The sequence below is a fragment of the Chrysochloris asiatica genome, unplaced genomic scaffold (assembly GCF_000296735.1).
Source record: "Chrysochloris asiatica unplaced genomic scaffold, ChrAsi1.0 scaffold00007, whole genome shotgun sequence".
NCBI lineage: Eukaryota > Metazoa > Chordata > Mammalia > Afrosoricida > Chrysochloridae > Chrysochloris > Chrysochloris asiatica.
In genome coordinates, this window is record NW_006408525.1 from 20,037,473 (window position 1) to 20,061,474 (window position 24,002).

The following is a 24,002-nucleotide window of genomic DNA, read 5'->3' on the forward strand; positions in this document are numbered from 1 at the left end:
AGACACAGACAGACAAACAGACACAGATACACACACACACTTGTGGATACACATGTAAATCAGTCAGAGGATCACCCTTGGCTGGCTTGCACCTCCATGGACAGTCTCAGCCCTGCCCCTGAACAGACTCCCCAGTGGTGTGACCAAGGGAGAACGTGATCTCTTCACCTGTCATTTGAATCTGACATCTCAGGCCTTATTCCTTGATTCCTTTCTGAAAACTGGGAAGGACTTCACTTGGTCTCTGACCACCTCCTACCCTTTCTGTCTCTGTGTCCCTTGTCCTTGCTTACTGACATGCACCCCAGAAATGGACTCACAGGACAAGCAGGGGGCCGGTGCATGAGTTGGGGCGGGATGAACATGGCCCTGTCCCCTGAGACTGAGTCCACCACGGGGTGACCAAGAGAGGGGTCCAGAGAGAGAAAGATCCCCGGCTGAGAGAGTGACAGAGAATCTGTGAGGGAAGGTGGGGGAGGACTGGAGACGATGGAGACACCAGGGTGTGAGTGTGACCAGTCACCAAGCAGGACGGGGGTTCCTTCGCCACCTATTCCTGGGTCAGTCTCTCCATTGCTCGGGCTCCCTCCATCCCCACCCTGGCATGCCTGAAGCTTTCCCTAGTGGAAAACAGATGCAGCAGTAGCATTTCAATCTAAACAGTGGTATGAATGGTAGTAAGGAGGGGCAATGGGGAGCACCTCTAGCAACCCCCAAGCAGGTGCACAAACTATGAGGGGAAACAGAGGCACCCCACCCACTCTGGTAGGACCTGAACTGCTGCCCAAGGGGACAGGTTTATGGTACTGGGGCAGACATAGCCCTTCAGAACCAGCTGGGCCCATCCCAATGAGGTTAGGCCCTTGCTCTGGCCTCTCCTCTCTTCTGAGGACTACAACTCCAGCCGAGCAGAAGGCCCCTGAAAACTGACTTGTCTGTAATCTGGCAGAACCAAGAAAGACCGAGGGCAGCTTCCCTCTCTCTGGTCTTCAACCCCCACAAGGCAGGCTGGACAAGGCCTTTTCCCTCAATTTGTGCACGATTCATGACCAGGAGCAGGGGTTGCAAGAATGCCTATGTGGGACCAAACCCCCCATCCCATGGCACCAGTCACCCTAACACCTACGTGGAACTCACACCTGTGCCTCCAACCCTCTCACTCACAAGAACATGCGACTGTAAATAACACAGAACTCAGTTGAGATCTTCATCCAGGTAAGGAGCAGGAGCCGCACCCCAGTCAAGCGGTCATATTGTAGAAGGGAAACTGAGACAGGGATGAACACAGGAGGTATCTCGGGGTTCCAGGAGCAAGGGATGGGGTCAGGGGGACCTAAGCTAGAATCCTGGCACCTTCCCTCCTCAGCTGTGTGACCCTGCGGTTCTGGGCCTCTTGCCTTCCTTGCTTGTATTGGTGCAAATGCCCGGGAGGAGCCTGGCCCCATCCCCACGCAGAGTTACGTGCTCAGCAACATTGATGCATATAGTCCCAGTGACTCACAGCACTGTGGGGGTCGATTTTGGGGCGCTCCATGGCAATGGTGATGCAATTGAGGAAGATAATGACGAGAACCACGTGGTCAAACATCTTGTGGGTGATGATCCGGTGACACATCAAGCGAAACCTGCTCCAGAACAGAGGCAAAGGCCGAGAGGGGGAGGGGGAGCATGGCAGCAGGGGCAGCAGTGAGAGGCGTCACCCACAGCCTCCCACCCTGCCTGGTCCCCAACCATGACCCCTGACACCCAGCTCCTCACTCATACACCCCACCTTAGGGGACCACTTCTAGTAACCCTGCCCCTGTCTGGGTAACTTCCTGTGAGGAGGAATAGTCAGGGTCACTTACTTTGACTGTGGAGGGAAGATGTAGGCTGACCAAGAGTCTCGCTCGCGGCAGCAGGTGGGGAGTCGGGCTCGAACCCATGCCCTTACTCGTTGCCCTTTGCTCTGTGGAAACAGCACAGGAACTATGAGCGGGGGTCTAGTCCTCCTCATCCTCACCCCTCTCTTCATCCCAGCAGCAAGTCATCCACTCTCTCCTACCTCTGGCCAGCCCTCTGCCCTCCTTCTTTTCCTTGATTTCTAAAACCACTTCCCCACCTCCATCAAAGCCTTGCCCTCTAGCTCTCCTTCCCAAACATCCCTACTTCCTTCATCCCCTCCCTCTTCTGCCCGGCACCCTCTCCACTCTCAGCCCCATGACTCTCTAGGTTTTCTTTCCCTGCCTCCAGCCCAGCCCCTGCCTGTCCTCTGTTCCTCCCACTGAGGTTGGAGGCTGCATCAGTGTTCAAATATGTACACATCACGGTCTGCCCAGAGGCCCACGGGGTCCACAGAGATGCTGACCCCTTCTTCTCATATGCTAACCCTGAGCTACTGGACCCCTGCACCCCATCCCCAGGCCTAGAGGAAGTGTGAGTGGATAAGAACAGTGTGAAGTTGAGGCTCGTGATGAGGTTGAGATGAGAACAGGGGACAGGGAAGGGGCCATCAGCTTGGAGAGATGAGTGATGGGTCTTTCTGAGTCACAGGGGAGGACCATGAAAGATTCATACACATCTGCCCAAAAACCATTCATATCCACCAGGGACTGAGGAGCAGAGAGAGACAGGCAGGGGGAGTTAGGCGCTGCTGTGTGGAGCCTTTTCCAGGCCTGAGCACCCACTCCTTCTCATCCCGAGTGCCACAAAAGTTGGGGATGGGTTGTCTAGCCCTGTAGCTCCCATCTCTCTAAAAGTCAGGGGTGAGAGGTCACTGGGCCCACAAGTGCCTCACCAGGTTTCCCTCGTCATCAGCATCATCCCCATCCAACGGAGGACCGTCGGGATGCAGGGCCCGGGCTAGGCGCCCTGAATCTGACTTGCCATTGCAGTCCTGGTGCTCGGACACTGAGCTGCGGCCACTGGCCGTGCGGTGCAGCCCAGGCACCTGCAGGGTATCCGGCAGGTCGAAAGAGCCCTTGGCTTCTCGTTCCAAGGAGCCCCCATGGCGACTGTCACTGGCTGCCGGGCTGGCACGCTCTTCCTCTGAGCTGTCCTCCTCATCCTGGCTCTCCTGACCCTTGCCGGACAACAGGGACCGCCGCTCCCCACTCGGGCTTCTCCGCTTCAGGCTGGGGGCTCGTCCAAGGCTGTTTCGGCTAGAGCGTCTACTGGTCCAGCTGCTTGCTGCACTCCAAGGACTGTGCGGGGAGCTACGGACACTCGGCTGGGAGGTGGGGTGAGCCGAGGATATGGGGTTCAGCCAGGATTGGGCCCTGCACCCCCTTAAATGCATTCCCATTTCCTGTGTGTCTCCCCAGCACCACACCAGGCATAAGCAGGAAACCTTGAACTTGGATTCAGCCTGGGTTCAGGTCCTGACTCATCCCAACCAACCATACGATCTTGGGCAAATTACTAAGCCTCTCTGGGCCTCATGTCGTGGGTAAAAGAGAAGTGTTACCACCAGCTGTTTAAAGTCAATATAAAATTGCGATGAGACATGGGCACAGCCACCAGTCTCCTGGGTTAAAATGCTGGATTGCTGCCTTCTAGCTGTGGAATTTTTGACAAGTCACTTCACTCTGAGACTATAAAATGAGAACAACGTGTAAACCTACTTCAAAGATCGCTATGAGGATTGAATGCACAAAAACATTTATGTTCAGCGTTTAGAACTGCGTTTGGTCCAGAGTCATTAACTAGATGTAGGCTTGCTAATATTATGATTACGTATGGTGCTAACTGAAAGGTTACAGGTTCAAACCCTTCTAGAGGCACCTCAGAAGAAAGCCCTAATGATCTATTGCCATTAAAAATCCCTGGAGCATAGTTCTCCTCTGACACATATGGGGTCACCATGGATTGAAATAAACTTGGTAGGCAAGTGATCCGATTTTGGTTAAGGAGGCTCAGAGCCTTTGATTCTTGCCCAAGGTCCTTCAGTTAGGGAACAGAAAAGGCAAGATTTTTTTTTTTTTTCATCTTTGCCTCCAACTTTAGGGCTTTTCCTCTTGTCTGCATTGCCAAGACACACACAGACTCCTTCTAGCCTCTGTCTAACCCTTGGGCCTGCCCCCTCCATCTCTCTTCCCGTTGCCCCCTGTACAGCGCCCATTGTGGTGTCCATGTGTGTCTCCTACCGGTGACTTCATCTCCAGGGCAGCCCCAGGCTCTGCGGACCAGCAGCTGCTGGTGCGGCGGGAGGTGGGGCCCAGAGGTTCCCCCAGGCCTGTGCTGGAGCTCTTTGGCAGCGACATGGGTGTGGCAGCCGTGTGGATGATGAGAGGTGGCAACAGGCTCTTCTGTAGCTCGGGGTGCTCTCCCAGGGATACCACTGCAGGGGGAAGAGAGGGAGAGTCCCCCAATCCACCAGGGGTCAGTCCAGGCCCAGGGCCAGCACTCCCAGGACAGGTACTCACAGGCCAAGCGCTTCTTCCTATTCCCATCGCCGTCCAGGCTGGGCGAGAAGAAATCCTGCTCTGACTCAGACTTGTTGGCATCTCCCTAGGGCCAAAGAGCAGCAAGCAATTAGGGACCTGGCTGGGGTAGGGGGAGGACAGGATGGCTGAGGTCTTCCTTTCTTCACACACACACACCACATATAGGCCACGGAACCAGCAACCACGGCACAAAGCATGCACCGGTGCAGGGCCCTGATGCTTCTGCCTCCACCAGTCACACCTCAGAGATGGCTAACCAAGCCCACAGCCCAACTAGCCTGGCTGGGACTGATGCCAAGCCTGGCTGAGGACGAAAGGCTAGCTGGTAGGCAGCACAGGCCAGAGAAGGCTGGAGACCTAAGTGATGTGATCATCAGAGCTCAATTCCCTAAGGCTACTGAGGCCCTTCTGCCGCCCCTCCACAGCTGCCCTCTCCTGGGCCTCAGACCTGGGGACCGTGGAAGTAAATGGAAAGACCCCAGACAGAGCAGCTCAGTCCAAGGACACCAGTTCAGTCCCTTAGCTCTTCCTCCATCTGCCCCAAGCCCCAGCTCCTCCCCTGGCCCTATTTTTACCTCTCTCCCTGGGTCTGGGACAGATTTTTCTTCCTTCCTAGCAGGTCAGTAGGTCCCCCAGTAATTACACACTTCTCCTTAAGAAGTTATTAAAAAATACTTGATTGCTACTTTTGATAAGGACATAAATATTGCGTAATTGGCATCTCAGGGGATCCTTTTCATTAACTTAGTTTACATCCCTAATGAGGCCTTTAATTATCAAGTGGGATCTCCAGGGGGCTGCTCGGGATGCAAAGCACTGTGAGGTCCCACAGGACTCCTGGGTTCGCTCTGAATTATGGTGGCAGTGCAGGGAACAGCAGGTCACCGGCTCAAAGTGGGGGCTGGGGAGGAGCATGTCTTGATAGGCCTAGTTGGACTTCCTGGGTGGTTCAGAGGCCAGAGACTCAGAAGGGACTTCACATTTGGGTACATCTGGCAAGTGCCACACCTCATCCTTACATGCTCCAAAGACTAGTCCTGAGCTGAGGCAGCCTCTGGGGTCTCCAAAAGGGACTCAGGGCAAAGGGCAGAGAGATGGTGAGCAGGTCTGCGGTCATTGTCACCAGTCTTACTGAGGCCTGATGTCTCAGACTCCTCCAGGACCCAGGGCAGACACCACACGCATGGGGGCACCACATAGGTACACACAAAGGATTCTAAGTCCCTTCCTTCTCTGGCCAGCCCTTTGTGGATAGAAAGGGCAGAACAAAGAGACATCCCCCCCTTCCATGTCCTCATGGGAAAAGGGACTTAAAATGGAAGCAAACCTCACAACACCAATGACCACCACGGCCACCACAGATTGCACAGCAGCTGAGCGTGAACAATGAGCACAGAAACACGGGGGCGGAGTGGAGGGGGCATGCTGACTCAGGATTTCGTACCTACCCCCTGAGAGTCGACAGGCAGCTGAATACAGCTCAACTGTCCACTAGCATCTTCCCGTTTGCTGATTTCCTACAGGGAGAGGGGGAGGTGGGGAGGGGTGCTGTCACCGGTGCTCGAGCTTTCAAATATGGGCCTCGAAAGAAGATGGAAATGAGGAATGGTGCCGTGGGCCCAGAGCAGGAGAAATGGCAAGTGAGGAATGCCAACAGGAAGGCCTTCCAGAATTCAACTTCAGGCCCTCAGGCCAGAATGATTCTGGAAGGTGAGGGCAGAGATGGAGGACAGGGCAGGAAAGACAAAAGAGTCTCCAGCAACCCTGATCGTGACAGCTTCCGTGTGGAGGATATGCTGGACACAGCGCTAACTGTTTCACTAATGCTAGTTCGAGTCCTCCCAAGGTGGGAAGCAGTACTCCATCACTGTCTTACAGGTGAGGCACCTGAGGCTCGGAAAAGTTCAGAGCACAAGAAGTGGACCTGGGACTTGATCCCCAAGTCTCTAGTCCTGCATACAGCCCTCCTCTCCCTGGCACTGAGGAAGTGGGCTTGGAAAATGAGCAGGAAACTGGGAAGGAGGGTGAAAGTTGGTGACTAAGGAAGAAACTAAACAGGCCCATCACTTCTCACAGGCTCCGCCTCTGTCCCTCCAAATCACCATCAGTCGGGCTGATGCATTTGGGATGGGATGTGACAAGCAACAGTGGAATGGCGGCTGTGATGTTGTTTAATATCAATTAATGGCCTCATACCGGGCCTGCTGCCTGCTCATTTAATTAAATGTGTGCATGATAAATACTCAGGGAGTCAGGACACTGCCCCCTGCCAGCAGAAAACCAACAGCCAGCAAGCCCACTCCTGGGCCACCCCCTTCTACCTCTTGGCAGGTGGCTGGACCAGCAGGGGGAGATTCTTGAACCCTCCTGCTTGTGGACAAAATGGGGACAGCCACCTCCTGCGCTGAGGTAGGATGTCTTGTTTGTGAAAAACAAACACCCCCCCCCAGCAAAACCAACCTCCCCTTTCATACAACAGGGCCTCCTTTAGTGCTAGTTCCTGCCCCCCCTTGAGACCCACACAGGAAGGGGCAGGTGGTCCCACCCAGGCATGGTCAGCCAGTCACAGTATCCTCTCATATGGATACTCAGGCCCTGGCCACTGCCCACTCTGTGGATGGCGGGGTTCATCCTGAAATCCTTTATCAAACTTGCCCCACTGGAAGCACTGCCCTGTAGACAGTCCTGTGCCCTGGGAGAGACCCCTGCCCGCCCCAGCCATTATACTCTGAAGGCCTGAGAGGGTGAGGCTGCCCCTCAGGCTCGGGCAGCCCACGTGCCCCCGGCCGAGCCACAGTGACCAGGTCAGACGGCCCTGCAGTTCTTCATTCCCACACTCAGGTTTGGCTGCTGCCTAGCAACCAGGGTCGGCTCAGCTGCACTCAATTTAACAAGGTGTTTTCTGGAAGGGCTGAGTGGTGGGGACAGGGCTGTCTGCAATGGGTCCCTGCAGGACAACTGGACACCACACTGCGCTGCTAAGGGGAGGGTCTCTGCTCAGGCTCAGGGAGATTTCCAGTTCCCTCTACAGGAATTTTTCTGAGGAAGTCTTAGCCCTCAGGAGCTTTGGTTTAGAAGGGACTGGAGGGATCTCCCCGCAACTTGAGTCCCCCTCCCACTGGTGAAGGGCAGCAGCTAGGTGATAGATTTCCTAGAGACACTGGCTTTAATAGGAGCCGTGTGTCACCCTTTAAGTATCAGGCCAGGAAACCCCAAGTTAATGAATGTCTCATCCCAAAGAGGGTGCCCACAACCCTACTCCCATCAGGGGGCCCAGGCCGGAGACCCCAACACCACCACCGCCAGGCTGCCCTCACTACCAGCCAGTGGAAGGAAATTCGCTAACGGATAACTACAGAGTTAAAACGGAAGTGGAGAAAGGGCAGTGTGGGACAGACAGACTGCACTTCACCATCCCAGCCTGGCCCACAGGGAACAGCCCTCCCTTGCAGGGCTGGGAAAGGAGTCGGAAAATAGATTTTTGTTTTTCCACCATGAGCTGGGTATTTATAGACCAGGCCACAGCGGGAGTTTCCATCCGGGTCACCCAGAGAGAACTGGACCAAGAGCTTCTCCACATCCAACCTAGAGGGTTTTTAGGTTGGGTCAGTCTGCACTGTGAAGGCGCAGAGGAGCTGGGGTGGGCCTGAAGGCACGGTGTTGGGGGAGGAGCAGCAGAGCAGGGGATGCGAAGGCAACAAGTCTGTCAGGCAAAGGCTGTACCCCGGCCTGGCAAGGGCAGGATCGATGTAAATCAATATTAATTGATGACGCTGCCTGTGACGAAAGTGACAGCCAGAGCTGGAAATAGGACACTCATCTCTGCCATGCCTGCAGCTAATTGGGCTCATTTCTCACCCTGGGCAGCTCAACCCTGCCTGGGACCCAGTGGCATCTTCATCAGCTCAGTCAGAGTGCACACGGCTTACACACAAGCCATCCCTACCTCTTAGCTCAGATGGGTTCTCTCTGAAGTCCCAGAAAACATTCTTACTCAGGGATCCAGCTGTACTGTGTACCCCAGACACTTACCAGGGAAGGCCCACCCATCAGGGAACCATCTCTTCAGAGGCCCCGCACCACCACTCTTTCTCCCAAGTGATAAGGGGCTGCGTGAAACCTAAAATCCGCTGACTTAGTTTGAAAAGTGCTTCCTGCTAGACCCCTCAGGTCACTATGACTTGGTGACCAAGTCCTGGAAGTAAGACTGTGTGGGCAGGGTGAAGGTGGATGAGATAGGGCAAGGGGTTACCTCTGCCTGGAAGCCCTCCACCAGAATGGCCACGAGCAGGTTAAATAGCACATAGTTGCCAAAGGTCATGAGGGCAATAAAGTAGAGTGCGGCCCAGGACGATGTGGAGGCCATCCCATTGTAGAGAACCTTGTTCCAGTCTTCCTGAGTCAGGATCTGTGGGAAAGATGAGGCGGGGCAGAGGGCAGGAGTCAGGGCCTTCATCAGCCTCCACAGTAGCACCCTCTGCCCTGTTACCCTCTTTGTACCTGGAAGACTGTGACGATAGCCCAGAGCAGGGAGTCAAAATTCTTCCGGTCTGGCAGTGTGTCTCCATCCCGCTCAGACGCGAATTTGCAGCCGAAGAGATGCATGCCCAGGATGCTGAAAACACAGAATTACAGGTGGGGTCAGGCCAGCACTCCCTGCCCCTCTGCCCTTTCGCCCTAAGCCTGACCCATCTCCCAGGCAGCATGCGAACCCGCACCGCCCTCACCTGAAGATGAAGATGAAGAGCATGAGCAACATGCAGAAGGTGGCCACGTTGTCCATGGTCTTCATGAGCACCACGAGCTGCCGCTGCAGCGCCGGCAGGAAGCGCACCAACTTCAGTACCCTCATTAGGCGGAAGGTACGCAGCACCGACAGGCCGCCCCCCTGCTGGCCCACGATCTCCCACACGCTGCAAGGGGGGCAAGGAGCCTAAGCCCACTGCCTCTGCATCGGCCTCCCCTTTGGAGGAGCTCAGCAGCACCTGAGGGCTTAGACTGGCCTCTCAGTCTGAGAAAATGTGGCCCACACAGTCTTCTGGCCTCCTGGCTGTAACTCCAAGCTAGTGAGGGTCTGAGGAAGCCCAGGCCACCTTCCCCTTCTCTCCAGAGGTCACATCCTGGCAGCAGACACTGTCTCCCCAAACCCCACCAATTCAACAACATCAGGCTATGGAATATTTGGTTTGTTCTCTGCTAATGAAATCTAAAGCCAATTCCAGAAAGCAATAAAGCAGTTCTCATGGCCTCAGGCGTAGGGGAACAGAGCAGCTTCCCAAGGTCTTGGAAACCCTAAAGCAAGTTGCTGGCATCTGAGATTCCAAACACTTTGTAAGCAGGGACCACTCAGATGCCTCTCCAAAGCCAACTCCCCAAGCCTCACCTATCCCAGACCAGGGAGGGTCAAAGGGCAATGGATAGGGGTGGGAGATGAGACTGAGGAGGAGCATGGCCAAAAGAAAACAGGATCCCAAGTACCAAGTGAGCAAGATGGGGCTGAGGGAGAGGGTGGAGTAGAACGTGGGGACACAGAGGTTCCCCTACCACTGGGATTGGGGGACAGGTCCTGTGAGCTGTGAAGCCTGATTCCTGACCATCACCCCACACACACAGAGGCATGGGCTGCATGGCTCCCCACCCCAAACCAAATCTGTTGGCATTTCTGGACCTCCAGAAAGAGGCCGGGAGGGCACAGGCATAGCTAAGGTACGGTAGGTACCTTTTGAATTAAAAGATAATAGAATTTGCAGAAAATTCTATTATCTTTTAAACCAAATTTGCCATGAACATTTTGAAGCCTCCTCGTATGGCATGTGCTCTGGGCACCACTTGAGGGAAGACACCAGTAAGCAGTATCTATTGGCCATCAGTTTCCAACCCCAGCTGTGAGAGATCACAGGCGCTGTTTTCTGCAACTATGTCTCTGGGGGAAAGGCAGTCTTACCTGATGACAACAATGACCCCATCAAAAATGTTGTAGGGATTCTTGATGTAACCAAAGGGTCCATATACAAGCAGCTTCAGCAGCATCTCCAGGGCAAAGAGGCTGGTAAATACGATGTTGCTGATTTCCAGTGCGTTGGTGAGCTCCTCCGGCTGGAAGGTGTGGGGAGAGCATGAAACAGCTACAGCCTGTCCCTGAGCCCTCCACCAGATCCTCCCAAACATGGAACCACGTGGGACAGGGGGAGCAGAAACAGCAAGCTTGGGGAGGGGCGAGGGGGACTGTGGCTGATGCCCAGGCTTCTGGGTGAATTGGCTCAAGGGTCAATGAGACAATGCATACAGGCAGCCACCCACAAAGTGGTCCCAAGAAACCTGCAGCCTCTTCCCCAGGTTGAGCTTTCAGACCCTGGGGCCACAGGCTCCTGTTGGGAACCCTGAGACCCATGCTGGGCCTTGCTGTCAGGCTAGCTTGGGGGACTGTGGCCAGCAGTCTGATGATTGCCAAAGCCTCACAGGCCACACACAAAGTCACATGTGTCCAACAATGATGACTCTGAGGACTTGGCAGCCTGCTCTTGGACAACTGTCGGCTCTGCTTGCCTCCTTCCAGACACAGGCACACACATGCACATTCTTGGTCATGCATCTGCTGGTGGGCAGAAAGGACACCCCATGATTGTCACAGAGGCTGAGGCACCTGGGTTAATTCCCAGCCGATTCTACCAACTCACTGTGTGACCTTCAGAAAGAGTCTCAATCTCTCTGGGCCAAATGTAACAACAGTGGAAGTAATGACTTTTGTGCTCCTATCAGGGAGTTGGCAATGAGACCAAGCACACATCCTAGAGAGGTCATCAAAAGAGCTAACGATCAACTCTGTCATCTGCTATTTCAGCTCATCAGTCACTTCACTTCCTCCCTGCTCCTTTCAATATTAAATGTCTACTAAATATTGTCGGTTCAAGTCCACCTAGGTGTCTCAAACAAAGTCCTGGTGATCTACGTTTGAAAACAAATTATGGAGCACTATTCTACTCTGGTAGCCTAGTGGTTACGAATCGGGCTGCGAACCTTAAGGTCAGCGGTTCGAAACTACCAGCTGCTCCGCGGGAGAAAGATGAGGCTTTCTACTCCCGTAAAGATTTACACCCTCGGAAACTCTATACAGGGTCGCTATGGGTCGGAACCAACTCGATGGCACACAACAACAACAACAACATTCTACTCTGACAAGGAGCTCTGGTAGCGTAGTGGTTACGAATCGGGCTGCCAACCTTAAGGTCAGCAGTTCGAAACTACCAGCTGCTCCGCGGGAGAAAGATGAGGCTTTCTACTCCCGTAAAGATTTACACCCTCGGAAACCCTGTACAGGGTCGCTATGGGTCGGAACCGACTCGACGGCACTTAACAATTCTACTCTGACAGACCTGGGGTCTCCCTGTGTAGGAATTGACTCCATGGCAACTGGTTATGCTTAGAATGGTCCCTTGTTGTTGTTAAGTGCTGTCAAGTCGGTTCCGACTCATAGCAGCCCTGTATGGGGTTTCCAAGGAGCAGGTGGTGAGTTTGAACCGCTGACTTTGTGGTTCAAACCAATCTTGCAGTCCAGTGCTTTATCCCACAGCGCTACACCAGGACTCCAGAATGGTCCTTGGGTGATGCAAAGAGTTAGCACTCAACTGCTAACTGAAAGGTTGGTGGTTTGAACCCACCATGGAAGAAAGTTCTGGCAATTTGTTCCTGTTAAAATTGTTGCTGTTAAGTGTGCTGTCGAGTTAATTCTGACTCACAGCAACCATTAAGATTATAGCCAAGAAGATTCTATGGTACAGTTCTTGTCGGCAACACATGCGGTCACCACGAGTCATAATCAGCTTGGCAGCAGCTGGTTACTGTATGCCTAGCATTGCACCAGGTATTAAAGGAGCTACCAAAAACAATAAATAAATAAAGGGCAACCACGCCAACCATGCTCCTTGCCTCCCAGGCACTGAGCATCTAGCTTGAAACAAGTTGTACACACAAAAAACAGCTGAATAACCACACGGGCCTTACATGCTTCAATGCCAAATGAAATTATCCAGCCAGTAGATACAGGAGTTGAGCAGAAAGATGGTAAGGGATGATGGCACTGAGATGGCCTAGTTGGGAGGTAGCACTTGAAATGAGCTCAGCGAGATGAGGAGGGGGTCTCGCGAGGCAAAGGAAGGGGAAGCCATGGATAAAGGCCGGACACACGAATGAGCCTGGTTTGGGGAGAAGTGAGGGGCAAGGCCAGCCTGGGGACAGGGGTGCAGAGGGAGATACAGTTAGCTCGAAGGAACCATGGCCCATGGGATGTGACACCTGACAAGCCAAAAGCCAAAGACCCAGAGTCGGTGCTCAAGGAATCTGAGTTAAATAAATGATCCAAACAAGCCCTTATTGCATCAGACACCTCCTCCAGCTGTCCAGCTGCCTCATCTGGACGGCTGCCCAGGTAGGTTGTTAAAGCATGGAGCCAGACCTCGGGTAAGACCAAATGGATCCTAACGGCCCCATTTGTGTGGCTAGCTTGGGTGGAGGGTGACGAGAGCTAGAAAGAAGGGGCTTCTGACTAGTTGACAAGGGGTATTTTGGAACGCAGGATCAACAGCTACTCAAAAGGCTGTAAGTTCCCCCAAGGATTCGCCCCTGACACAGGCCTGAGGGTCAGGGCCAGGGTGGATGCAGGGTGAGTGGCTGCCATGGGGGCAGTGGAACATGGACCCAATTACTCCAAAGATTGGGTGTCAGGACAGGAAGGGACACTGCCATTGACCTAGTTCATCAGGCCATGGAGAGCACAGATGGAGAGGAAGGGGCTGTTGTCACCATCGGAAACACTCACTGAGCGCTCGGGACACACACCTTCTCGCCAACAAAAGACTCCCTCAAGTCCAGTCCACAGAAGGCTGCCAAGTCCTCCATGCTGAGCAGATAAACTCAGAACTACACAGGTTCTGTGCTTTCTGGGGTCTCAGCCCACCATGCACATCACCTCGTTCTGACACACAGCATTTTACAGATGAGAAAAAGAGGTCAAGAGATGGTGCGTGACCGGTTGAAGGTCATGGAGCAGTGACCCCCACATCACTCTGACACCAGCAACAATAGCAGCCAAGCCAGCTGTCAAGTCCATTTCAACTTCAACTCATGGCGACTCTACGTGTATGTCAGAGTAGAACTACTGTATAGGGTTTTCAAGGCTGTGATCGTTCAGAAGCAGACCACCAGGTCTTTTTTCCAAGATGCCTTTGGGTTTGAACCACCAAAATTTCAGTGAGTAGTCAAGTGCTTAACTGTTTGTGCCACCCAGGGACTCTTCCAACAATAACAGACAGGGCGGATTCGAGCCTGACCCTTGAGTGGTTACGAGAGACCCATGAACCTACACACATGGGTGGACTGAATACACAATCTTCTAAAGGGACAGACATCAAGTGAACACAGATGTGAATAAGAAAAAAACATCCTGAAAGCAAAGCTGATGTTCACTTACAGTGAGCTAATTGTATGGCATGTAAATCATGCTTCAAAAAAAGCTGTTAAAAATTTAAAAATCAGTGCATATGCTCTGTAAGTGAGTCCTACCAGCACAACCACTGCTGTGTGTGTGGAGAAGAGTTGTTTTCATCATTTCCTGCTGTTATCAACACAGCTCTCAATACTCTGTACCCGACGACTCACAGACGTCCTGTCCCCACTGATCCCTACACACCAACCAAGAGTCTCATCCAGAGGGATGGTGTATCCCCCACCCCAGCCTGTGGGTGGCATCAAAGACTGGAGTCTTCTCTCTGGCCCACCTAGGTGAAGCAGGGACATTTGATTCAGGTGGGAGCAAGGGTCTGCCCTCTATTTCTTCATACTCTCACTATACACTTTCAAGGGCAATGAGGCTTGGCGGGAGAAAGACCTGGTGATCTGCTCCTGTAGAAATTTTTGTTGTTGTTAAGTGTCATTGAGTTGGTTCCGACTCATAGCGACCCTGTGTAGGGTTTCCAAGGAGTGGCTGGTGAGTTTGAACCACTGACCGTGTGATTCAAATTGACCTTTTGGTCTAGTGCAAAGGAGCTCTGGTAGCATAGTGGTTACGAATCGGGCTGCGAACCTCAGGGTCAGCAGTTTGAAACTACCAGCTGTTCCGCGGGAGAAAGATGAGGCTTTCTGCTCCCATAAAGATTTACAGCCTTGGAAACCCTGTACAGGGTCACTATGAATCGGAACTGACTCCACAGCACATAACAATTATCTTATAGCACCACACCAGGACTCCAGGAAATCTTATGGGGTAGCTGTATATCACAAGGGGTAGCTATGACTTGAAATGGATTCAATGGCACCCCAAAGCAACAGTAAGAAGCTTATTCCTTTCAGGGCCTCCAAATCTCCCATGATCCATGGAAAAAAGCCCTCCTCCCCCAGACAGCCAGGTCTGTCCAAGTTACTAAATCAGAGGCTGGGAACGTTCTGCAAACACAGGCTGAGGACAGAGAAACACAATCTTAGCAACATGGTTGCCCCAGGGACCAGAGCCGTGATCACAGCCATGGCAAAAGGGGAGGGAAGGGAGCCGACTTCTGCTGGGGACCCAAGCACCAGTGTTTCATTTCTTTCCTGTGTCTGTCTTAGATGGAGGTCACATTGCTCACTTAGAAAGGTGCTTCCTACTCCATGTTTGCCTTCAGGACCCCAGCCACACTCCAGACACATCCCACTCAGAAGGTGCACAAGTCCAATGACCATGGACTCCCTGCTGCCAGGATGTCCTCTCTAAGGTCCTGATGTGTCCTCCCTCCTGTTCACAGATGTCAAGGCCAAGTGGAAGGATCTCTGAGTTGAAACGCCATCAAAGGGTCCAGACCTGTGCTTTTGCTAACAGTAGACCTTGTGTCTCCCATCTACTTGCACCTTCCTCCTGTCCCGCCTCAAACTGTCATCTTGGAGGAACTGTGACCCCAAGTAGGCTGCTGGATACCTCTAGCAACACCAGGGCTCTCCTGAAACTCACAGTATCCTGTCGACTCACCCTTAAATTGCCCACTCTGTACAGAGTTCTGGTGATTCAAAGGAAGAAAGTTTGAACCTGAACACAGGAGGCCTGCCCACCTGTGTGACCTCAGGCAAGTTGCTTAACCTCTCTGATCCCCAGTGCCCTGTACTGTAAAACAATACAGCACCAACTCTGTGGTGAGGCTGTTCTGCGAACAAAGGATGTCAAGCTTATGGCAATCCAGCCCAGGGACAAACGTAGGGGCTCTGTGGGTAGTAGAAGGAGGGTGGCATGACAGGGCACCTGTAAGCCTACGGGGTCAAAGCAGCAGAGGCCAGGGAGGCAGTGAGGAGGAGGAAACCAGAGGAGAATTCCAATGAATGGTATCTCCACTGGGAACAGCAAGAACAAAGGTGCAGAGAAGTGTTCTGGGTAGAGTCAGGGACCAGGAATCAACTGGTCTACCCAGATCAGAGGGTGAAAGGGACTAGCAGGGGATGAGTTTATGCGGTTGGCAGGGCCCAGGTAGAGTGACCTTGATTCCAGTCCAAGACTTGGGCTGGACCTGTCTCTGCCCACAGTGCTGCCACTGAGGCTCTTAGGGGGAGGGAGGAGATGTGCAAAGCCGGGTGTTAAGAAGATTAATCTGGCTGCAGTGGTAATAGCGTGTGGATGGCTTGGAGGGAAGAGACGAAGACCAATTAGGGGTACTGCAGCAGCCCAGGAGGAGGCCTAGGGGCCAGCTCTAGAGACTGGAATGGGCCTTTTGCAGGGAAGGCGTGAGGGGGTGAATGAGCCAGGCCCAAGCTAAGCAGAGACTTGTAACGGTCACCCCAGCCCTGCCCAAGCCCCAGAGCCACCCTCATGACACCCTCATCTCCTTAGCTCCCACCTGCTCCTGAGTTCTGACTCCTCAACTCACCTCACCCCTGCTTTTGGGAGTCCAACCTGCTGTTCCCCATTCACCCAGAAGAGGGGGTATAGTCTGACCACAGTGATGGGCTTGGGGGTCTCTGGGTCAGGGGACATCAGGGTGGCAGGAAATTTCCAGGAAATCCTACATGTCTCATCATATAGGTCATGGACTTGCTGTTCACCAGGTCTGGAGAAATCTCCAGCTTAGACCTTCATCTCTCTGAACAAAGCCTGTCCACACCCTCACACCCATGCTCATGAAGCAATGCCAACAGTGGCTTCAGCCCCCTCCCCACAATCTCTCCCAGCTCTCCTGAAGCCACTCCAAGGGAACGTACAGACCAAGCACCTACAAGGCTCATGCAGCTTCCAGACAGCCACCCCTAAATCTCTGTTACCTAAATCTAGAGCTGTGACCCCTGCCCCTCATCTACCAGGACCACCTCTCAGTCAAGCTGCCTTTCAGACAAGGACTCCTTCAAGACAGCCCCCAGCCAAGGGAAGTCCCCACCTCCTCTCTACTGCAGCCTCCACTCCTGAACTGCTGAGCGTTGCTAGAGAGAGTCACGAACTTGCAGGCAAGTCCCCACTGGGTGGCCTTGCCTGTCCCAAGCTGCTCTATGTCTTTATTCACAGCCCTTTGTTCCTCCCTTGTCTGTTGGTCAGGGAGCTGCCTCCAACCTTCTCACCTCTTTGGTCCCCACTCCACTCCCCAACCTGACCCAGCTTCACTGTCCACTTGCTGGCCTTCCCTCCTTGACCCCAATAGTCCTTTGTCTTCTTCATCTCTCTCCCTCCCACCACTGGTAATGGGATCTCCACCTGCCCCGTTCCCCCGGACATGCTCTATCCATCATATCTCCAGTCTCCTAACTCCCTGCCCCAAAGCAGAAACCTACTGCTGGGCATCCAGGTCCATTCAGCCCTGAATCCCAGACCCCATCATTCCAACTCTTCCCTGTCTTCCTGGGAGCCTCTATGTCTGGTGCCAGCCCTCCTGCCTGAGGTCTCTGAGGCCTCTCCTGGCTCCTGTGATGCTGTCCCTGACACCTCCTACCCTTCTGAGGCCTCCTCTCCTAGTTTCCCACTCTCTCCTCCATCAGACATTCCTCAGAGTTCAGTATGAGCCGACCCCCTTCTCTTGGCTCCTTCCCTCTGCCATCTTACCCCCTCCAACCTCTTCAGCTGCTATCCAGGGTGTAGACAACACTGAACAGCTCCCTCCCTGCCCTGACAGTCTTCCAGGCTGGCCCCCAGCCATCTCAGACTTCGCATGTCACCTCCTTCCCCAAACCTGCTCCTTCTACCAGCTTCCTGGCATTCTCAGGACTCTTTCTGGGAACTTTGGGGTCATCTAGAATTCACGAGCCCTCCCAGGCAGCACGTGCCAGGCCACCAGGTCCTACCATTGGAATTGGTAGGACCTCCCCAACACCCTCTTCATTGCTACTGTCTGGGCGGGGGCCCTCACTACCTCTGAGCTGCACAACATAAATAGGCTGCACCCTCCCCCCTCCGCCTGCCCAGACTGGCATCTTAGCTTCCTTCAACACTCACATCTCCCCCTGTTCAAACACCTGATGTCCCCAGCTCCCACGCCACCCTGTGCATTCCCAGCCAGACTGCTGGTCTTGTCCCTCCAGCTAGACATTTCTGCTCCTAATTCCAACTGCCACTACCCCACTTCTCCTTCGAGGGTCATCTCAAACGCAACCTCCATGAAGTCCTTTCAAATCCCTCCATCGGGTATGAGCATCTCTCCTTTGGGTCCCCTGAAGCCTCCTCTGTGGCACTTCTGGCTCAGCCCCTGCCCCCTGCCCTTTATCCTGTCCTGATGTACACAGGACACACCCTGTGTGTGCTTGTTAAACTGGGGAAACCTGGAGCACCTGCAGGAATGGAAGTACCCATTCAGCTGGACTTATGCCGACATCCACCTCTCCCTCCCACACCTACCTCTCCATCCCACACCTGTAGCAATCATTTGGAAGACTGGGCCAGGTCAGTGAAAAGGGTCATCGTGAAGGCCTGAATTTCTGTCTGGAGGGACACCTAGGGGTGGGTGTCCACCAACCGTTGGCTTGAAGAGCAGTACTGGTGTGGCATTGTAGGTTAATGCACTGGACTGAAAAGTTGGTTTGAACCACAAGGTCAGTGGTTCAAGCTCAACAGCCACTCCTTTTGAAACCCTATACAGGGCCACTATGGGTCGGAACTGACTCAACAGCACTTAACAACAGCAACATATATGTGTGAAAGGAGCCCTGGTGGCACAATGGTGAAGTGTTCAGCTGCTAACCAAAAGGTTGTTGGTTCGAACCCACCCAGTGATGCTGTGGGAGAAAGACTTGACCATCTGAAGAAATGCCAACAGAGCAATTCTACCTTGTCACCTGGGGTCACTGTGAGTCACAAACGACTCCATGGTGCACAAGCATGTGTGGGAGGGTACTGGAGGTCAGCAGAATTCTGACGGTGCCTGAGGTCCCCCTGGAAAGGTAAGACTCACCCCCAGCCCAGCCCAGCTTCCTCTCCGGGAATAGCAAACCTCACTCACTGATAAAGAGAAACCCTCTTTGGACATGACTCTGGAGTGACAGGATGGGCCCCGAATCTGAGCACTGGCCTGTCCTCCCTCTGCCTCAGACCCTCCCCTCTTTCTTCCCTTCTGCACGTCCACAAGACCACTGGGCTTCATGCCCTCACTTCTCCCTACACGGCCACTTCTAGAATATGAGACCCTGACAGGGGACAGGTTCCCTTCCATTTCTTTTCTGAGCTCCAACAGCCTGCTGGACACGGGCCATGAAGATTCAATAGGTACTGTGTATGCAACACATCCTCTCCCTTCACCTCATTCAAATCTGCTCGGCCCCAGAAAGAAACCTGGGGGTCATTCTTGCCACCTCCTCCTCCTCAAATTGCCAGCTGGCATCAGTCTTGTGCATTCCATGCCCTGTCAGTCTCCCAGCTCTCCCTTCTCCATCCCCAGGGATGCAGATGCGGTCCCAGCTGCCTAAACCACTGCAGTCGCTTCCCTGCCTCCCCTCCCTCCTTTCTACTCCCCACACGACTTCCAGAGGACTTTTGATAAAACACAACCTGGGTTATATCCCTGACCTGCTTAAAAGCTTTGTTTGGAACCTACCACCTTAGGAGAAAATCCAAACTCCTTTCCATGCCTTTCAGGACTTAGGCCTGATTTCCTTTGCGCAACCTCATCTTTCGTCACTTGCCACAATCTAAATTAGCACTGGGTGTCTCTAGCCCTCCCCCATACTGTGCTTCAAGGAATGAACTGCTCTCCACCTACTCTGGTGCAACTCAGAGGTTACCTCCTCCACGAAGCCCTCCCTGAATTCTTCCTCCAGCTTGGGTCACATCCCTCTCCGAGCATGTCCCACATCAAGTAAGTGAGGAGTTGCCTTGTCAGTAACCTCTCTGGGGAGGATGGGCCTCAGGCCCAGGGGCATGCTGGAGCCAACTTGTTTAGTGGCGCCTAGGTGCACATCTCTCCCAACCCCATGCTTTGTGGTGTTATGTCGGTATATTAAAAATTGACTATGGTTTGAAACATTTTCACCATGGAATTGGCAAAAACTATAAATCAGGTCTTTCATTCTTTCTTTTTTGGAGGCTGGTTTTTATACAGTTGGGAGTTCTTGAGTTGTGCAAATGGTTAACATGCTTAGCTTTTAAATGGAAGCTTAAAGATTTGAGTCTGCCCAGAAGCATCTCAAAAGGCCTGGTGATGAGCTTCTGAAAAAATCAGCCATGAAAAAGCCTATGGAGCACTGTTTTACTCTGACACACTTGGGGTCACAGTGAGTCAGAGTAGATTTAATGACAGTTGGTTTGTTAAATACATACTAGCATACCACTGCTTAGGCCCAACTCTGGTCCACCAGCATATGTGTACTTCATAGAAGGATGATTGAAGAAGAATGGATAGATGGATGGATGGATTTACAAAAACATCTGGGGTCCATGTACTGACCCCTAGTGTCTGGGCACACAAACATACATTCCCACTCATAGTGATCCTATATGGGGTTTCCAAGGGGTGACTGGTGGGCTTGAACTGCCAACCCTTTGGTTAGCAGTCCAGTGACTATCCTGTAGTGCCACACCAGGACACCACAAACATATGAGGGGACTTTAAAAATTCATGGAAAAAGGGAATGAAAAGATAATGGGATTTTTCCATGACCTTTCTGAATTTCCTTCAGATGCTCATCCCCCATCAGATCACACTTCCTACCATGAATTCCTCCCAATGTCCTGTGTCCTTATTCTCACCAGTCCCCTTGGCAAGCCAGTCTTGCCAGCTTACCAACAGGGTGAAGAGGTGGAGGCAGGGGTAAGCAGAACATGAGACCAGCCTTGGGTAGGTTGGGGCAGGACAAAATGGGTGCTTCCTCAGTCAAGAGGTTGTTAGAGAGGAGCAAGAGAGGCATTCTCGTCCCCATAGAAAGACTGAAAGATGGGCCAGGTAGGTGACCGTGGGGGAAGACAGGGCCTGGGGATGGTATCAGCAATGGGCTTGTCGAGAGGGCTGGGCAACTCGTGCAGGTAAGCATCAGCAACATGTTCTCCAGTGCCCCCTCCAAGCTGATCGATACCCGGATCGATGGACACAATCGCCTCATTAAAGGGACCACAGGGAAACCATGAGCCTCTGGCTCCACACGCCTGTCAGCATCTGCTGACGTGGTCATCACTGTCTCTCCACTTTCTTCCTTAACATGATTCTACCCCTCTTTCCATCTAGAAGGCTCTGCCCTTGGGGGCATTGGGGTCTCAGTCTCTGTTTTCATCTCCCTCTCTGGACCTCCCTGCCTCTAGGGCTCTATTCCACCCATCTCTCACTCTGTGTCTCTGTGTCCCTTGTCTCTGCCTGCCCTGTGCCTCTATGACTCCATCTGTAATCTACCTCCCCATCTCCCCGTCTCTCCCTCTGTGTCTCTGTGTTCCCCTGTCTTTATACCTATATCCCTCCACCCAGGTCTCCGACAGTCCTTCTATCTCTGCAGCCCCTCCCTGGGTCTCTGTCTCCCCCTCTGTGTCTCCCGCCTCCCAGCACCCCTCCCAGCCTGCTTCGGCTCCCGGGCCCAGATGGCGGGATGTTCATGCTGCAGTGCCTGCAAGCACAGGGCCATGGCTGCTTCTGGGACTCCTTCCCACCCCCAGCCCGTGAGTACACTAGGCTAAAGTCAGTCAGCTGTCGTGTCCCCCCCGCCCGCCTACTGCTAAGGGCTCCCACTCATCCCCATGAGCCCACAGCAACCAGGTATGGGGACAAACTCCTGCCTGGAGCAGCCATTACACCACCATTGAGGAGGGGCTCCCTGCTGCTGAGGACACAGAGGAATCTGGACAAGGAGCTGTTGTAGGCACCCCTGACTGATCACTTTAACTGCCTCTCCAATGGGGTGTTCTTCTTGACGCCTAACTGAAAGCCCTCTTGCTGCGGCTTCGTCTGTCTTTAGTCTATGTGACTCAGCTTCTTCCCAGAGTAGAGTCTCTACCAACAGCATCTGGCTGGGCAGGGATTTCAGGGCACACCCCAAGGGAGAGAGAGGTGCTGAGAAGGTACCCCCTTCCAAGGCAGAACTGGTGTGGGGGAAGGGAAGACTCAGAAACTAGGGTAACAGAAGGTTAGAGACTGCCATCACCTGGGTCCTCAGAGACAGCTGCCCCCACCCTTCCCCACTAGCCTGGCAGAATGGAACACCTCTCCCCAGGAGGCTGGCAGAGTGAGTGTAGTATGCACACACACCCACGCCCCACACAGCCCAGACACAACACGCCCACCAACAAGCCACACACGTCCACCTGCTGATACCATAGCCAGTGTCCCGAGCCGCCCCACCCTCTGGCCCACCAATGTTGCCTGGACAGCAAGGGAACCAGACACAGCCATTTAGGGTGGGGAGTAGGGCCTGAACCACAAGGAAGTGTCGCTAAGGTGATATGATGGGACTTGCTGGGGCTGAGAAGCACCTGACAGTTGGGAAAAGGAATGGAGTATTCAACATTTCTGGTGAAGAGGCCAGTGGGATTGTGGGTAGGGACTGGCACATGAGCATCTCACTGTGTGCCCCCGTCCCTGCTTGGACAGTCACTGCCCAACTCAGACAGGGCTGGAGACCTTGGCTTTATAACTCTGCTCCTCTACACATCCATACCCCAGCATTGTGGAAGTAGAGGGTGGGGGAGGGGGTGCATAGCTTTAACTTCACACCAGGAAAGGGCAGGTATGGTGGCCCAGCTCCCTCCCCATTACTGGAAGAAAAGAGCACAGAAGAGCCTGTGAATTAAGGCACTGCCAGCCAGCCTCCCCCTTCTCCCCAGATGAACCCAGGTGGGTGACCTAGGAGGGCTGGCTGTGGAAGGGACCCTGTGGGATTGACAGCAGGCCACGTTGTGAGGTCAAAGGGCAGGCCCCTGTGGTACCTGCTGTGACCTCCACTGAGTCAGCAGCCCTGTGAGGGGGTGAGCAGACCATGTGTCCCCAGACCATCCTCTGTCAGCTCAATGCTGAGCTGACGGGAGGATAGCTCCCAGCCATCGGCCCCACAAAGAAAGCCTGCTCCCTCTTCCACATGACAGCCCTTCAAATATTTGAAGACAGCTCGCCTGTCCCCGCTGAGCCTCCTCGTCTCCTGACTAAACACTCCGGTTCTTAGAACGATTGCTCAAACGCGATGGTTTCAAGTCCCCTCACCTTGCTGGGCACTAGCATCCAACAAGCACCAAAACTGCTCACAGCAAGACACTCAGAGCGAGGCCAGAACCAGCTTGCCTCCCTCCCAACTCCACAGACTACCATTTTACCCAAGTACAGCCACCAACAATCCTCGCTTTACCCCTACCTACACCGCCCCCTCCACCCCCAGTCAGGTAAGTATTGGGGGGTGGGGGACGGTCAGCACTGGGTTTGTGGACCCTCAACACCTCCCCTCCACTCTTTCATCTCCATAAGCCCAAAGTTCTTCTAATTACTTGTCCCTCTAAAGAGTCCTTGCACCCCCCACTGGTGCTCAGCACTCATCCACACCCTTCCAAGCCAACCTCCTTGGAGAAGGCTTCCCAGATAGAAGACGCCCAGCTCAGTCCTGTCTCTGCCCTGGTATCCTCTATAAGTCTCACTCATTCTCCATCCCATCTCCCCTCCTCCCTGCCATGCAGACTAGCAGAGTGGACAGTGAGGAGGAGGCTGGCAGTAAGCCTGCCTTTGTCCATGGCCCTACCTGTTCGTGGTACTCGATGCCCATGCTGAGTGTATTGACCAGGATAGCAATCATGATTCCCCTGCCAAAGTACTTGCTGTCCACAATCTTCCGGAATGTGTCGCAGATCAACCTCCAGAAGGCCAGCACAGAACTGGGCTCTGTGTCTGGCCCTAGGCTCCGCTGCCGCTGGCTGTGGGGATCCCGGAGGTCTCCGTGCTGGGCATCCTGAGTGAACTCGTACACTGCCTCACTGTCTGAGTCGGGCACCTCATGGTCGGTGAGCTCCATGTCTCCTGCCCCAACCCGGGCACAGTAGGGACAGCTGTCTGGGCCGCAGGCTCCGCTGTCTGCCTTTAAACAAGGGCTGGAGATCTTGCAAGAGCTTTGGCAGGCACCTGGGATGGGAGGTTAGAGGTTAGAGGCTACAGGATTTCTCACCTAGACCAGCCTTGCCCTGAGAGCATTATG

The 24,002-nt window shown here is 53.6% G+C and overlaps 1 protein-coding gene across 28 annotated transcripts in view; it reads right to left on the reverse strand.

Moving 5' to 3' along the window:
* The window catches only part of CACNA1G (calcium channel, voltage-dependent, T type, alpha 1G subunit), a 65,192-nt gene that overhangs the window by 23,824 nt on the left and 17,366 nt on the right, over positions 1–24,002 (reverse strand). For 20 of the 28 annotated variants that reach the window (XM_006832455.1, XM_006832450.1, XM_006832454.1 and 17 more), the window contains exons 9-19: positions 23,553–23,929; positions 10,369–10,520; positions 9,152–9,337; positions 8,925–9,039; positions 8,677–8,832; positions 5,873–5,941; positions 4,404–4,488; positions 4,125–4,318; positions 2,777–3,208; positions 1,848–1,948; positions 1,502–1,625 (exon numbers count right to left, since the gene is read on the reverse strand). In XM_006832455.1, coding sequence (XP_006832518.1) covers positions 1,502–1,625; positions 1,848–1,948; positions 2,777–3,208; positions 4,125–4,318; positions 4,404–4,488; positions 5,873–5,941; positions 8,677–8,832; positions 8,925–9,039; positions 9,152–9,337; positions 10,369–10,520; positions 23,553–23,929 — 1,991 coding nt within the window. The remainder of the gene's footprint in view (positions 1–1,501; positions 1,626–1,847; positions 1,949–2,776; positions 3,209–4,124; positions 4,319–4,403; positions 4,489–5,872; positions 5,942–8,676; positions 8,833–8,924; positions 9,040–9,151; positions 9,338–10,368; positions 10,521–23,552; positions 23,930–24,002) is intronic. The other 8 variants (XM_006832456.1, XM_006832453.1, XM_006832446.1 and 5 more) reach the window with 1 other exon arrangement.